General features: G+C 36.6%; 1 protein-coding gene and 1 long non-coding RNA gene across 6 annotated transcripts in view; one reads left to right on the forward strand and one right to left on the reverse strand.

The window, feature by feature from the left end:
• The window catches only part of LOC144588494 (uncharacterized), a 394,222-nt gene that overhangs the window by 54,654 nt on the left and 324,187 nt on the right, over window positions 1-15,381 (reverse strand). The gene's annotated exons all lie outside the window — the stretch shown is intronic.
• The window catches only part of CUL4A (cullin 4A), a 45,583-nt gene that overhangs the window by 920 nt on the left and 29,282 nt on the right, over window positions 1-15,381 (forward strand). For 4 of the 5 annotated variants that reach the window (XR_013544084.1, XR_013544085.1, XR_013544086.1 and 1 more), the window contains exons 2-9: window positions 2,754-2,869; window positions 4,353-4,456; window positions 5,743-5,812; window positions 7,882-7,955; window positions 10,088-10,250; window positions 11,429-11,518; window positions 12,516-12,598; window positions 14,660-14,727. Coding sequence is in view for 2 of the 5 variants with exons in the window: in XM_078391447.1 (XP_078247573.1) it covers window positions 2,754-2,869; window positions 4,353-4,456; window positions 5,743-5,812; window positions 7,882-7,955; window positions 10,088-10,250; window positions 11,429-11,518; window positions 12,516-12,598; window positions 14,660-14,727 (768 nt within the window). In the remaining 3 variants the exon portion in view is untranslated. The remainder of the gene's footprint in view (window positions 1-2,753; window positions 2,870-4,352; window positions 4,457-5,742; window positions 5,813-7,881; window positions 7,956-10,087; window positions 10,251-11,428; window positions 11,519-12,515; window positions 12,599-14,659; window positions 14,728-15,381) is intronic. The other variant, XM_078391448.1, reaches the window with a different exon arrangement.

The following is a 15,381-nucleotide window of genomic DNA, read 5'->3' on the forward strand; positions in this document are numbered from 1 at the left end:
GGAGTTCAGTTCCCCCACTGTGCATCCCAGGAGAGCCATCTTGTATGGCATTCGGCAAACTGCCCAGTCCCAGAATGCTCCAGAAGAAGGAAATGCTAAACCACTTTTGAGTACTCTTTACCTAAAAAACCCCTGAAAAAGGTTGTGATAAATCAGAATTGACTTGACAGCACACCGGTATTATTGTTACAGATTAAGCTGGACTTCTTATATAGACTGGTGGAAAGTAAGTGTGGCAAGAACACACTTGCTCTTGAGTGTGGCAAGAACAAGACTTAAACTCCTCTGGCATGATACTGATAGTTAATATATCAATAATAAAAATACCTGTAATGTTCTCTTAATGGTTGACACATTAAAGAAAATCTTTTTTCATACACATTTCTAATTATGTTCATGTCAGTTTGACATCTGTAGAGAATGCTGAACCTTATGAATGAAAATATTTGTGTATTCTCGAGGTTTACATCTTTCATTCAAGACAGTGTTATTGCTATTGCCTTTGCTTTCTTTACTTGAATCAGCAGAAATGTTTTGTAGTTTTGTTTGTTAGTATGGCACCTCACGATGTGTGCTTGTTTTCATGTTCAAGTATATGCATGAATGCAGGGAGTGATGCACCCATATGTACAAACTCATGTAGAGTGTGGCTTTTTATCACGGTGACTAAGGATTGTGCAAATTCTCCTTGCCTGACATGCAGGAATGGAAGAGAAGGTGCTTGGCAGTTTGCCTAGGTCAGATAAGTACCTGGCAGCCAGTTGTAAGCACAGAACTCTGTACTTGCTGACAATTGACATTCACTGTCCTTTCCTGACTTTATTTATTTATTTAGTACTGTATATTTTTGGATTATCCTTCTGTTCAACAAGTGCTCTGGACAATGTACAAATAAAATAATAGAAAGAATAAAATTACATCAAACTACCCACCCAATTTACCTTCCTGTGTAAAAAGGAACACAAACAAGAAAAGATTTTCACACTAGGATGCTGCTATACAAAAAATCATCTTTCTGATAGTAAGTAATCTTACATCTAAAAGTGATGGAATGTGTAATGCGACATGCTTGTAGAATTATATTGCACACAAATTTTGGACAGGTTCATACAGGTTCTGTTTAGTGTTCATACAGGTTCTGTTTAGTGTTCACTGGGCCTGTCTTTAGCTCTTTCCCTCTTTGGCTCTAGTGGCAGTTTTGGATTCTTGTCTTAGCTAATGCATTGCTAATATCCTACTGATTTTTTTGTGTGTAGCAGCTATCTAGTGATAGAGGGCTATTAACAATCACACTGCAAGGTTAATTCAATCTAATGACTAGCCATGGGTTACATAGTTTCAGTCACTAATAAATTGGAATCTCAGTTATCATCTGAAAGAGAGGGATAGTTAAAATGTGCTAAGAAGCAACTAATCCAGTTAAACCTAAAGTATACACAGTCTAATACTTGTCCTCATGTATCCCTTCCCCCCCAAGTTAGAAACATCCAAACGAAAGAGTTCACTATTCTGAACCTGGATTTAGTAAATCTTTAATAGTATATTACTTACTTGTCCACAAATATTTAGCCCACCTGCCCAATGTTTGGTGGAACCAAATTAAGGTATGTATATTTGAAGTATTTAATCTATAGTAACAATTACTGTACGCCCAGGACAATTATGTTCATGTTTCATTGGAAATCCTGGTGTGTTCAGTGGACCTTAGTTCTTAAAGTCAGTGTGTATAGAGTTGCAACCTTTGTTTATTATTGTTTTAATAGTAAATGTTTTAATATTCCCAGTTCACATGTGCTCACTTTTCAGAGGATTGTTGACTTTTAAAACATAATATATAAGCAATTATTCTGTACCAAGAAGGATCTAGAATGTTGTAGTATTACATTCTTTAAAAAAGGGAAAGCCTAAAGCCACTAGGTTTGTGCATGATCCCAGACAATAAGCTGCAGTGCCTCATGTGTTGAAATTCGAGACTGAGTTATTGGGTGCCAGTGATCAATGGACACAGATGCACAAAACTATCTTAAACTGTGTTTAAAAAGACTAAAACAGTGAAGGCAGCAGAGTTAGAGGATCTCAACTGTTGGTTCCTGTTAATTTTGGAAACCTAGAACTACAATGAGGTACTGAATATGACTTACAAAACTTGTCAAGAAATGAGTTGAAGAGCAAACTACACTTGTATATCTGCACATGTATACCTGCACTACATGTGCAAACTAATCTTAATCATACTCATTTGGAAGTAAATCCCTCTTGAGTTTGGTGGAACTTATTTGCAAGCAAGTATGTATAAAGCTGAGGTTAGAGATTCTGGTGTGTTGATTCAGAATTCCTTTATATCTGATCATGTGGAGATAAAGCCTCCTAATTTAGCACATAATAACAGCTATTTTTGCACATAATTGTGATGGTGCTTGAAGTTTGCTCATACAGGTTTTTGTACTCCAGTGCAAATTGTACAAAACAGTAGTCCTGGTTTATATGAGTAGTATATTATCTAGTTTGAAGGGTGCATAAGTTTATTACATGAACTGCATTCCTAATTTTAAACTATGTATGATCTAATTAGTCACCAGATTGTGTGTCTAATTTTAGAGCTCTGTCCTTATGCTATCTGTTGTAAAATGTTACAGTCCTTTTTTGTTTTTTTAAAATAACATATTTGCATGATTATAGTCTTTGTTTTGAAGTAGAAATTTGGAATGGAAAATGCTGTCTCCCCCAAATGTTACAGTATATCTGTTTTGCAGAGAGGCCCACTTTGCCGGATAATTACACTCAGGAAACATGGCAGAAACTTCATGAAGCAGTCAGAGCAATTCAGAATAGTACATCCATTAAATATAATCTTGAAGAGCTCTATCAAGTAAGAGTTTACCATTACTTTTAAAAACACATGAACAAGATGGATATTTTGGCAAAGCATGTAAATAATTCATTAAAAATTAATTTGTTCCTAACCTGTTAACATTTTCAGTAATGAAGACTGATCATCTTGACCATCGAGTTGCATTAAAATTGTGAATAATGATCCAAGTTTCACATTATAATCTGTCATACTTTTAGTAATTGTAAATTATTTTTTTGTTTAATGTTCAAAGGGTTTTATTAATAAGTAGCCTAACTAGTTAATTTTATAGATTTTCTTAGTTGTTTAATGGATTATTTTTCTTCATACATTTTAATGTTGATATTTAGTGCTAACACTAACATGTCCAAGCTCTCTGTTGTAGTTAATATGTTTTGGCGAGATGTTAGGTGCCAGCTTAAACAAAAGCAGATTGTGTGGCAACTTTCCTCCTGGACAATTGGTGCATGTCAAACCACATGTAAAGAGCATTTCAGATCAAAGACTGGCTAGCTAAAACCCTTGCACCGGATATCTAGCTTTCTGTGTTCAGAGCTGGGTGTTCAGTCATAGTGTCTTCTGCCTACAGTGTTGTGTATCACAGTCCAGGAATCTTCATAGCATGGTGGTATGTCCTTGTTGGAGACTTGGCCTATGCCAGGAAGCTTCAATGAATAGTACCTTTTTTTAAATGATGAAAGTGTTGTGTTCATACATGCTTATATGGAACTATACCCAAAGATCCTCACCAGAGCCTGGCATAGTTTCAGATAGGGAAGACATAACAGAAGCTTGTCCTAAATAGGTTTTAAATTGTTGTTCAACCATAAGATATTTTCTCCCAAGTGTCTTGTTCCTCTGCCCCAAAACTCACCTAGGCCTTAGGGGAAGGAAGTAAAAGAAGGTGGCAAAACAAGCATACGTATGGCAGGGTGGGTAGAATGCTGTGTAAAAGTGAACAGAATCCTTAGTTCTAGAGAATGGCTGTAAATAAAAATCCAACCAAACCTCACTAACAGCTCTTCAGTGCTTATTCTCTGTATTTACTATTTTCTGTGTAGGTTACGATGTGATTCAGAGCTAGTTTTACCATTAGACACGGTGAGGTGGCAGATGCTTTGAGGCAGGGAACACTTGTAAGGTGTCTGATGATAGAATTGTTTGTGTCACTCATCTAACTCTATGGCCTTCAAAAGTAGCCTTGGGAGCAGATGCTGTTCTGTCATATATGTTGAACTGAGATCTGTCAGCTGGTCTGTCTGGTCTGTCTCTGTGGAAGGCAAGCTGGGAAAAGAAATGTTTTGGCCTTTGAGTTTATCCTTTGCCTCAGGCAGCAGAATGTCTTGGATGGTCCAGAAATGTTTCTTGGATTATACATGGTCAACTTTGCTGCCTTCCTGCATTTTATACTTACTTGTATTTTCTTTGTGCTTCTTTTAGCATAATAATTTATGCAGGCTGTATTATTTTGTTGAACTTATTTTGTATGTGTGTTTTCCAGGCTGTTGAAAATGTCTGTTCTTATAAAGCATCACCAACCCTGTATAGGCAGCTCAGACAAGTTTGTGAAGATCATGTGAAAGCACAAATACTGCAATTCAGAGAATATCCTTTTTGTGTTAAAAATAATGGCAACACAAACATTATTAATGGTGAAAAATAATACATTGTAGTATCTGCAAGCTTCAACAACAACAGAACCCTACGTAAAGGCCAGAATGCTGTTGATTATTTACGCTGATGTCAGTGCAGTGGCATAAGTCCCAATAGTGAATTGCTGATAGTGAACATGTTACTGCTTGTATTCTTCGGGGTGAGACAGTCATGTGATTTTGCATGTAATGAGGAGTACAAGCACTAATTTGTAGATTGGAGGCAATTTGCTGCTGTGATTTATGCCACCACATTTATGCCAGTATGAATAACCAATAGGATTCTGGCCAACGAACATATATGTGCGATCAGAAAGTGTCACTTTGAGTTTGATGCATCATATTTTAAAAGTATACGGCTATTGTAAAATATACAAAAATCCTCAACAACTACAGAGTTGTTTAACACCTTAAAATTCCCACATTTTTCTGTCATGTGTATTGAAAAGTATTAGCATATTTTTATTCTTCAAAATACAAACAATATATCAAAGTTCTGATGAATATACTTTGCAAGTGCATATTACTCCATAGATAATAAAAAATAGGTGTGAAGACTTACGTGTCTATATGTCTGTATGTATATAGACATATGGGTGTGCATATACATGTGCATATGAACATGATTGCATGTGCTTAAGATGCTTGTGAAATGTAGAATTTTGTTTTGTATCTTAGACCTGTAGCATGTGGTATCATTCTTTCATTATGAAAGTACTAAAAAAAAAATACCTACTGCCATTTTTGTGTATATGTCCAATATATTCTTTCAAACAATTTTAAGGGGATATGGTTTAGTTGCAATTCAGTTGTGCTTTAGAGTGAAAGAGCTATTGTTGTCAATTGAGTTTGAGGGATGGTTGAAAGATTGGTAATTTATTGCTATGTCTGGAGACAAATAGTTTTCTTTGGAATTGTTGTAGGAAGCGTATATGGGCCTCTGTCTTCTCTGCTATAATGTTTTTCTAAATATTTGATGGGGACATTACAGCACAAATTTAGATGCTCTTGTTTGGGGTATTAAATCCTTTTAGGTATTATCACTCAGGATTTTAAACTATGATCCTAATTTCTTTTTTTAATCTCTGAAGTGTCTCTCTAAATTTTATCTTTGTATGGACATGTGTTATTGTGTGTATGTACCAAAAAATAACCAATAGGATTCTGAGCAATTAAATACATATAAATGTAAATATTAATATGCTGTCTCAAAATATTTTTCCTTAACATTTGTGGCACAGATTCTCTTGATAGTCTCCTGTTTCTAAAGAAAATAAACAAATGCTGGCAAGATCACTGCAGACAAATGGTAAGTCAGTGCAGTTTGTAGTACAGTAAGACCCTCATATCTGCTGGGGAGTGGATCCAAGCCCTTCTCTGCAGATACTGAAAATCATGGCAAACACTATGTATATAGCATGGCAAAAGAGAAAAAAAAACAGAAAAAAAATATTTGACATGCATTACCAGAACTGACCATAGTGTATTCTTCACTAACTAGTAGTCATAGCACAATCTCTGGCTCCCCTCTAATGGCTGGTTCTGGTAATAAATGCCAATTTATTTTGCTTGACTGTTGTGGATGTCTAATTTTGCTTACAGAAGTTAAAACAGTTGAAGCCAGTTATATTCTGTATGACTCTGGTAAATCAACATTGACTTATGCTGTGTTTGGTAGTGTTTCAGAAGTTGAGATATAGGAAAAATTGTTGCTGTCTGAATTTGGTTACTGTAAAAAGGATATAGTATCGGATTCCTAGAAAATGAAGTACTGTAGTTACAAAAAATGAAGCAAAAGTGGTATGACCACTTGAAGACTAGCAGATTTATTTCTATGTGAGCTTTCATGGAATACAATCCACTTCCTAGTCTACAAAAGCACACATGTTTCATTTTTATTTTTGTTATAATTGTTGATAAAAATGAACGTTGCTACCTCTCTAAATACTGCTTAAAAATAATCTGTAGTATGAATACATGGGGGAAAGGGGTTTGTTCTCCACTTTGCAGAAGTATGCATTTAGTTCAGTTCCTTATAGTGCTTCCTGTGGTTTTGTTAATTATGGTCTGTGGATTGGCTCCATACTTAAGCATAATCAGAGTAGACCCATTGAAAAAAAAAGCTACATTAATTGCAATAACTTGTTTATTTATTTTCACGGGACCCAGGAATGGGCTCACCTCTTTCTTTAAGCTGAAAATTGTCTTAAAAATAAACTAAAGTTTTATAATTCAACTGACTCATTTTCTAGTTGCATTTCTAAACTAAGATGGTGTAAATTATTACCTCATTTCACAGAAAAGTTGGTACGTGCTACCATGGCGTAGATTCTAGGAGGATGTCTTCAGAACTTAGTAAACCTGGAAGAAAATCATCTGGGGACTGGAAAAGGAAGGGGGGAGGGAAAGCCTTAAGAGGGACACAAATATTTTAGATTTATCCTTCCTAGTTCACAACAGAAGCACTGTCTGAGTTTTAAGCCAGAGCTGGAAACAACTATAGTCATGATATGAACATTTTTCTTTTCTTATCTTTGCCTGCAAAGAGGAAAATAGGTGCCTTTGACTTTGCTGTTTTTAGTAAGGATAGATATGGCTCCTAGGTAGCATAACTCTTCCTAGATTTGTTTTCAGGTGGGGAAATCACTGTTATCTACATGGGATAGATTAGAGAATTAGCCCCCTTCTGTATTTTCTTGTGGGTGGGGCTCAAGTTCTGTGTTTTGCATAAAAGACTGGAGCCATCTTTTGAAAATGTATCTGCTGGAGAAATTTATGATACAGCAGATCATGCCAGTGTTGTTTCTGAAGTGTATAAACTAAACCTATGTAAGGGGTAGCAAAGGGGACAGGAGGGAGAGGCATCTAAGAAAACATGCATTTGTTGAAATGGATACTGGTGCCCCTAAATGTATACTATACCACAATAAATGTGTTGATCTAGTGTTGGACTAGTTTTTCCCCTGTGTTTGTGTTACAGTTGTTTTTGTTAGTAAAATTAATAAAATTAATACCAAACTCATCCTAACTTAGATTATGGGGCTTTGCAGAAGGAAAACATGGTCTCATAGATTGCCACTGTGCTGTGCTGTAGAGTAAACTGCTTGCCACCATCTGCCTTTAAAATTTTATGTACAGTATAGAAGAACATCTTGTAATTCTTACTTGTGGGTGCTTTTTATGTAGACTAGTTGTTCTGCATCCTTTTTCTTGAGAAAACTACTGCCTGCGGGTTCTCTGCAAAGGACAAACAACTTATTCATTCAACATTCTAAATTAATAATAATCCCGGATCGTGGTGCTAGAATAGAAGTAATTGCAGTTCGTAAAAGCAATATATAAATGGAGATTTACTCTATTTTGAATTTTTGTTTACAGATCATGATCAGAAGCATCTTTTTGTTTTTGGATCGTACCTATGTACTTCAGAACTCAATGCTACCTTCTATATGGTAGGTACTGCATCTGAGGGCTTCTTCAGATGGGCCTTTGTCTCACTATTTGGTGTGGGTAGATTGGTTCGCCTTTTTTCCTGGCAACCACATGAGGAGCAGATCAATTTGCCCTCATGGCACACCAATCCATACATTTTTGAGCCTCTGTCAGGGGCTTCTACTTTTTTAGATGCATGTTGGTGGATTCTGGTATAGTCCATTCCCAGCACATGTCTGGCAGCTGTTGAACCTGACAAGACTCCTCCTGATTTGAATTTTTGGTATTGTGAAGTGGCTTAATAAACAAGCCACTTCAGGATATCAGCAAACAGAACACTTCTTCTCCTCTGTGAAATTATTTGTGTGTGTGTGTCTGCTAGACTATCACTGAAGCACCAAATCATTTAGATTAGATATAATTTTTTTCTTTGCCCTTGTGTGAAGTGCTGATTGAAGCTGTATCTGTGGTTCAAGCAACCCTATTTAGACCACACCAGCACATACCAAAAGGGCCAGTGTAGACATGCCTGAGTTTATTTTCACCTGCAGTGCCTGTTGGGAAGCAGCATAAAAAGCACATTAACAATAAATAAGACAGGCTTTAGAGGTTGAGATTGGCCGCAGACTTTTTTGGCCATGGCTTCCAAAGGTTTAAAATGTCAAAGAGCAATAATCCATTGTGTACCTAGCTTGCTTGCCATGTTAATCTTACAAGTGACAACAACTTTGGCCTCTCTGCTACCTGGGTGTGCTGGAGTCTTGAAACACAACCCTAAGATCCTTTAGAGGGGATCCTCCTGTTAGGAAGCAGAGTGCCACAAACTCCTTCTTGGCTCCCCCAAAATGGACTCCCACCAATGCCACCAATGGCATACACATGACTATGAAAATTTAAGAATGAATACTGTATATTTTTAATCGGTCTAATTTGTTCTAAGTTCTTTTAATCAGGTCTGTGAAACTGGCAAAGTGTAATTTGCTTGATAGCTGAGAAACTTACTATAGTGAAATTTTTCATAGTGTTCTGCTATAAATAAAGTTTTTTGTTACAGGACACAGGAAGCACTTGGTTTGGCTATGTACTAAGTTCTTTCAATGCCACTCATAGTATTTAAGAGTTTACCAAAAGCTGTTGGGGCCAGTTCCTGAGGGTGAAGTGACAAAGATGTACAATATTAGCTTAAAAACTAAACTTAAACGTTAGAATGTAATGTTTTTAAAGGTTTTTTTTACTGTCTGGCCCCCCACATCAGTCCAGGAAGTTTCACATGCACCAGCATTAAGCTAGTTTTGAAGGATCTTGATCTTTCTAAAAATCAGCAAATCAGATTCTGATGGACTCAGTTTGGTAATGATGTTAGTGGTTCTCTATGTAAAAGATGTCTTTAAGATACAGTGGTGAACTTCAGGTCCTGTTCTAGATATGGCCTTTGCCCTGGCTGCTAATCCAACCCAGCTAGCCACACCCCCATTTTTTTGTGATTTCCCAACTTTTGTACAATCCTTCCCATTCCGAACACAGTAGTTGGAAATAACTTTCTAAATTTTCAGTTATTATTGATAAGAGCTTGAATCTGGATCCTTCAGAATTAAATCTAATCTGCAGCTCTTATAAGAATGATTGCCTCTTTTGCAACTGCAAGTAAAGTGGTCCAGCTGGTCTACATTCCAGGGGACGTTTTTATACCAAAAAGGTATAAAGCACGGACGAGCAAAGGCATGCAGCCCCTAGGGACCCAAGTGCATCTCCTAGCACCCCCACATGTACTCAAATTTTTTAAAAAATGTATAAAAGATTGTTTTCAAATGTTCCCTTTCACCCTCTAGCCAGCAATTTTATCACATTTTCCCCTCCTTCCATTTTAGGGAATGGGAATCAGCCAAAACTTTGTGAAATTACTTCCTGCAACCGCTAGAGGAGTGTGAGGAGGTTTCTCCAATATAAAATATAAAGAAAATTATTTGGGGGCCAGAATGAGTGCGGTTCTGTAAGATCAGAACTTAGTTTTGTGCAGCCTTTGGTCCTGTAAGAGTCTAGGCATTTTGAAAGTAACAAATTCCCACACCATGTGTTCCTAATGAAAAAGAAATCTGTGATAATGTAATTTAGTATCAAACTGATTTTCTCTTAATCTTTATTGTTTTTATAGGGATATGGGACTAGAACTTTTTAGAAACCATATTATTAGCGATAAGCAAGTTCAAACTAAAACCATTGATGGAATCTTACTGTTGATTGAACGAGAACGGAATGGTGAAACTGTGGATAGAAGCTTGCTACGAAGTCTGCTAAGTATGTTGTCTGATTTACAAGTAAGTAGAGAAGCCTTATATGTGCAGCAAGCGGTATAAGGTATAACCTCTTGGTGTTCTACTTCCTTGGATGAGAGTAGAGAGGTGAGGCCTCCTCTGACATCCCAAGTGCTCACCAACAGTTCATGAAAAAGCACTAACCTTTTGAAGATACGCCATTTATACCAGTGATTATGATAAAAGATATATTAAAAGATATATTAAATATTAAGATATAATAAGATATATTAAGATATATTAAAAATAGCCTGCTACATATGAGACTCATTCATTCTCTCAGCTTCACTGAGATGGATGTTTTGAGGAAATAATGTGGGTTTTCTTGTGTATCTTCTTTTTATTCAACATCTCTGAAGCAGAATAGCTTTACTTTATCCTCTGACTGACACATGCGTAATTTTTCAGTTGTTGGTCTTCAACCGTTTTGTACAAATTAGCATTACCAAAGAAGTTGCCAGTGAATATTACTTTACTATGTGATTAAAGTAAAACATTTTATTCTCATTATTATACTAATTTTATCTAATAATATTTAAGGCTCAGCCAAGATAAAAATAAGAATAATATAAAACCCATTCCCCTTTGTCTACCCTCTCAGATATATGTTCATAATACAAATCAGTCCCAATTACAGTACTTCTGTGTAGCTGACTCCCACTTACATGCATGTAAGACTGAAGAATTGTTACTGATAATACTAGTTGCTCTCTGGTTGTATTTTTGACCTACAACTCCCAACAGACTCAGCCAGCATAGGCAATAATAAGGGTTTATGGGAGTAACAATTCAAGATGCCTGGAAGCCCACAGTTGCTCCACCCCTAGCATAGTGGTTGCCAACCATGGACTGCAGTTCCCAGAAGCCTTTACCACTAGCTGTGCTGGACAGGGTTTCTGGGAGTTGCAGTCCTATAACACTTGGGTTACTCAAGGTTGAGAACCACTGTCCTATTATAAAGCCAAAGAACCCTCGGGTTTCCAAGTTCCTCTTGCCTGCCCCTCCTTTGTTTTGGTTTCAAATTGTAACCACCTGGGATGTTCTTAGAATCAGTTATATATTTTATAATCTGTACAATTAAGTCTTGTATAAATTAGTCATTAAACATTCTGTTTCACATTTTACTGCCATTTTGCTCTCTATGATTAGTTATTAATGAAATTTATATTGTCCTACAATAGGTTTACAAAGATTCATTTGAACAAAGGTTTTTGGAAGACACAAACTGTTTATATACTGCAGAAGGGCAAAAGTTAATGCAAGCAAGAGAGGTACGAAGCTGAGTTTCTCTTGGTAGAGTAATTTTAGGGACCTTGATTTCCTGTTAAACAGAATTTAAAAGGAGTTGCTCTTGTACCTAAGTGGCTGGTGGGATTTGTGCTTGGTAGAATCACTTCAGTATATGATATGAAGGGTTCAATACATTGTGTTATCTCTGTCAAGTAGGCTATTTACAGCAGTTATTAAATATATACTGTGAATATATATTTAAGAGATTTGTCTCTGATGTTTGAGGGGATAATGTCAAAAGGAAATCTGCAAGACTGCATACTAATTATATAAGCAGTCACAACAGTTTTGTTTTCCTCTGTTTAATAGACAGTGAAAATCTTCCGAAACCCCCAAAAAAGAAAGTTAAGAGTGCTTTTAAAATATGAATACTGTATGTACTCTCCTAAGAGAGGCTGAAGTCCTTTTGGATGCAGCTTTTGAATGAGCATGTTTGAAGCAAAGTTCTGGAAACAGATTTATTGATGTTACCCTTTTAGTGCCATGTATAGTATATCTGCTGCAGACCTGCAGAAACAATGTGTTTTTTTTTAAAGAGCTCATACTGTTTCTGACCTGTGTACAATGTGGGTGCTTCTGAATCTTCCCCATTGTTGCAAAAATATTAGTGTCTTTCTTCACTCTAATTTGTGCTAGATAAGGATCTAGCAATTCCATTTAAAATTGTATTATAGTCCACTAATTGGGTTCAGTTGATGAAAAGAGTTTCAAATCATAATCCATAGAGAGGCGTTTAGATGGTAAACATTGTACTTTTCCTTACAAACCCATCTGGGGTTTTATTGTGACTGAAAATTAGAGTACAATTTAGCGTAGATGTGTAAAAGAACAGAGCCAGTAGTGCCTGTTATCTGCATTGTTATATGAGGTAAGACTGAATGAGAGAATAACAGTTGTTGTTCCAGAGCACACTCTTCCAAATGCTGCATGAATCTTTGTGTAAGATAACATCCCCTTCCAAATATCTACATTTGACAGGTCCCAGAATATCTTCACCATGTCAACAGACGTTTAGAGGAAGAAGCAGATAGGGTAGTGACGTATTTAGATCATGCCACACAGTGAGTATCTGTTATCTTTTTCAAATACAATTTATCTGTTGATTTAAATATGTGGTTCAGTAGAAAATTATCCCTTGATATCTAAAATAAAATTAACATCAGTAAAACCAAATTTTTTAAGTTTTATCTTGGAAAGTATAGAAACAAAAGCCAAGAGCTTTGGGAAGGACATACTGTATAAAAGTAAATACTTCCTGAAGTTTTAGAAATAAATCTGTTGCATGAAATTGATGTCAGCTCATTTTAAGCATCTGTGTAAGCCACCCTGAGTAGACATTGTCTAGAGAGGCGGGGTAAAAATCAAATAAATAAATAAATAAATAAAATATGAATGACAGGTCCTGTAATGATGGGTCAAGGACAGAGAACTTCCAGCTCCAGGAATTCTCAGTCAATCCAACTTTCCTTTTGCCCTTACCTACTACCGCTAACTGGAGATCAGGAGTTTCCCCTTTTCCTTCTCATGTACCCATGAGCATGGAGGTGGGAAGGCCATTGCTTACCTTCCCCAACACCAGAGTCTCCCCCTCACCAAAACACTGCCTTCTTTCCTGCTGCAACGAGGCTTTAGAAAGACTGAGCACCAGCAGAGGTGGTTTTGTTGTTGTCGTTTTTTAATCTGATTGCATTTGGGAAGAGGTGGCGTAAGGGATGGGGTGGGCAATCATATCCCTGGCCACATATTGGCAGTAGGGTGGTTACCCCCTGTTGGCATGTGACTCATGATGCTACTTCTTGAGAAGTCCTGGGCTGTCCCCTGCTTTACATTGTTCTGAAAGTTAAAGGAAAAACCTTTGTTTACTACAGTTATGAGCTAAATTTTAGTGTTCTTTTCATGTGTCTCCCATGCTTTTTGGATAACCTTTTTCAAAATCATAGTAAAGATATATATCATCATCTTTGTTTCTGTTGCTATGCTTGGTCTTGGTGACTCATGATTTGGCACTAAAATGCTGTCAACCCAAATTAACAATGTGGTATGGTCATGAAATATGAAGAGGAGTTCTTGTTTTTAAATTAACAGAAAATGGGGGGAGGGACTTCACCCTGTCCCATGTATCTTGCTCACTGGCTTCCAGGACCTATGGAATATTGAAGATTTGAACAGAAAAAAACAATAGGGACAAAGCCTTAGTCTCCTTGAATACCCAATAGTGTTTAATACTCAGGAGATGGGGATTAAGATTAAGTGGTATGCATGTGCTTCATGTGATTTCATGCCTTTTATGATGGTGGGAGGTTTCAGCAGGGAGGAAAAGAAGAAAGACACATTTTGGTTCGTTTCTCACTCTTCAGGAGCCCCACATTGCATCATAGCAATCAAAGGTGGAAGTTAGGCCTGTTCTAGCACTTTGGTGCTATATAGCAGAGAAGGGAAAGATCTCAATAGGACTAAGTAGAAGAACTGCCCCCCTGCAGGACTCACAAGACATTTGGTTAACCAATTCTGAGTATTTTCTACCTTAAAAACCCTGGAAAAAGTTGCCATGAGTCAGAATCTATTTGGTGGCACGTTATATATTTAAAAGGTAGGAGCATGAGGATTTGCAGTTCCATTCTGCAAACTCATATCCTTGACAGACTAGATGTTTATTTGTTTCCCTTCTGTATAATTGTAAATTAATCTCTATTTTAATATGTGTGCACGTTTTAATGATACTAGAATTTACATCATAGCTGAATAGGCACACAGACTTTCCACATGTACAATATTAGTGTCATTATTCTTGTCTCAGTACTACATTAATTTTAGGATTGATATAGTTAATTGCATGTTATATATTTTAGTTGTTTTCATTTCTATTAGTGAACCAGGCCTAATAAAATGAACAATGGTTGATCTCACATAGGAACAGCTGGGTCGTTTTCTTAACACTTTGGTTCTGCTATGTCACTTTGTATTTTTACTTTAAAATAGAGATAATGTATGTAAAACTTCTAAATATCTAAAATTGTAATACCTTGGAACTGTAACTTAGACCAAACACCTGCATTCCTGTGGAAGACTCTTCCTCTTAAACTTTACAGGTATTCACAGGATGTTTTTCTTGCTTTAAACAGGAAGCCACTCATTGCTTGTGTGGAGAGGCAGTTGTTAGGAGAACACTTAGCAGCTATTTTGCAAAAAGGTACTTGTTTTCTCATTAGCTTTTTTTTAGCCAACAGCTGCATAATCTGCTTGAAGTTATGGGAAGTTCAGCGCAGATTTTACCTCTTTGGCCTTGGAAAAAACCATTGTAAGAAATGCCGCTGATGTATACAATTTGTGATGTCCCTAAAACATGATGGCTGATCAGTGTTCCCATATGCAACTGACCACAAATAATGTAAACAACCCTTTTCCAGAGCAATAAAAACTGGGGAAGATGTACATATGTTCATAAACACAATCCATTAAAAATGGCGAGCGTCATATACGAATGAATTGCTGACAATGCTATCGTCACCCAATGCTCTTCAAGCTGCTTATTTTGTCATGGACCTCTGAAAAGCGTAGAAATCTTCTTTAGTTCTGTAGCACGGAAAAGATGTGTATTCCATGAGCTGCTCTGAAACATTTTAGTTTGTTAAGAATATAAGAGGAGCCTATATTTATTTTAGGAAGAAATAGCGTCCTTCCATAAGCCATAGCCAACAGGGCCATATAATTAGGCATAGTTGTAGGCGCAGAGTTATAGTTCAAGAGATGGTATTGCATCACCACTTTATGCATTGAAGTAATTGGTGTATTAAGAAATGTATCGTCTAAGTGCCTGGCTGTCATCATCTCTTGGAAAATTGTG

Source organism: Pogona vitticeps, chromosome 3 (genome assembly GCF_051106095.1).
Source record: "Pogona vitticeps strain Pit_001003342236 chromosome 3, PviZW2.1, whole genome shotgun sequence".
In the NCBI taxonomy this organism is placed as follows: Eukaryota; Metazoa; Chordata; class Lepidosauria; order Squamata; family Agamidae; genus Pogona; species Pogona vitticeps.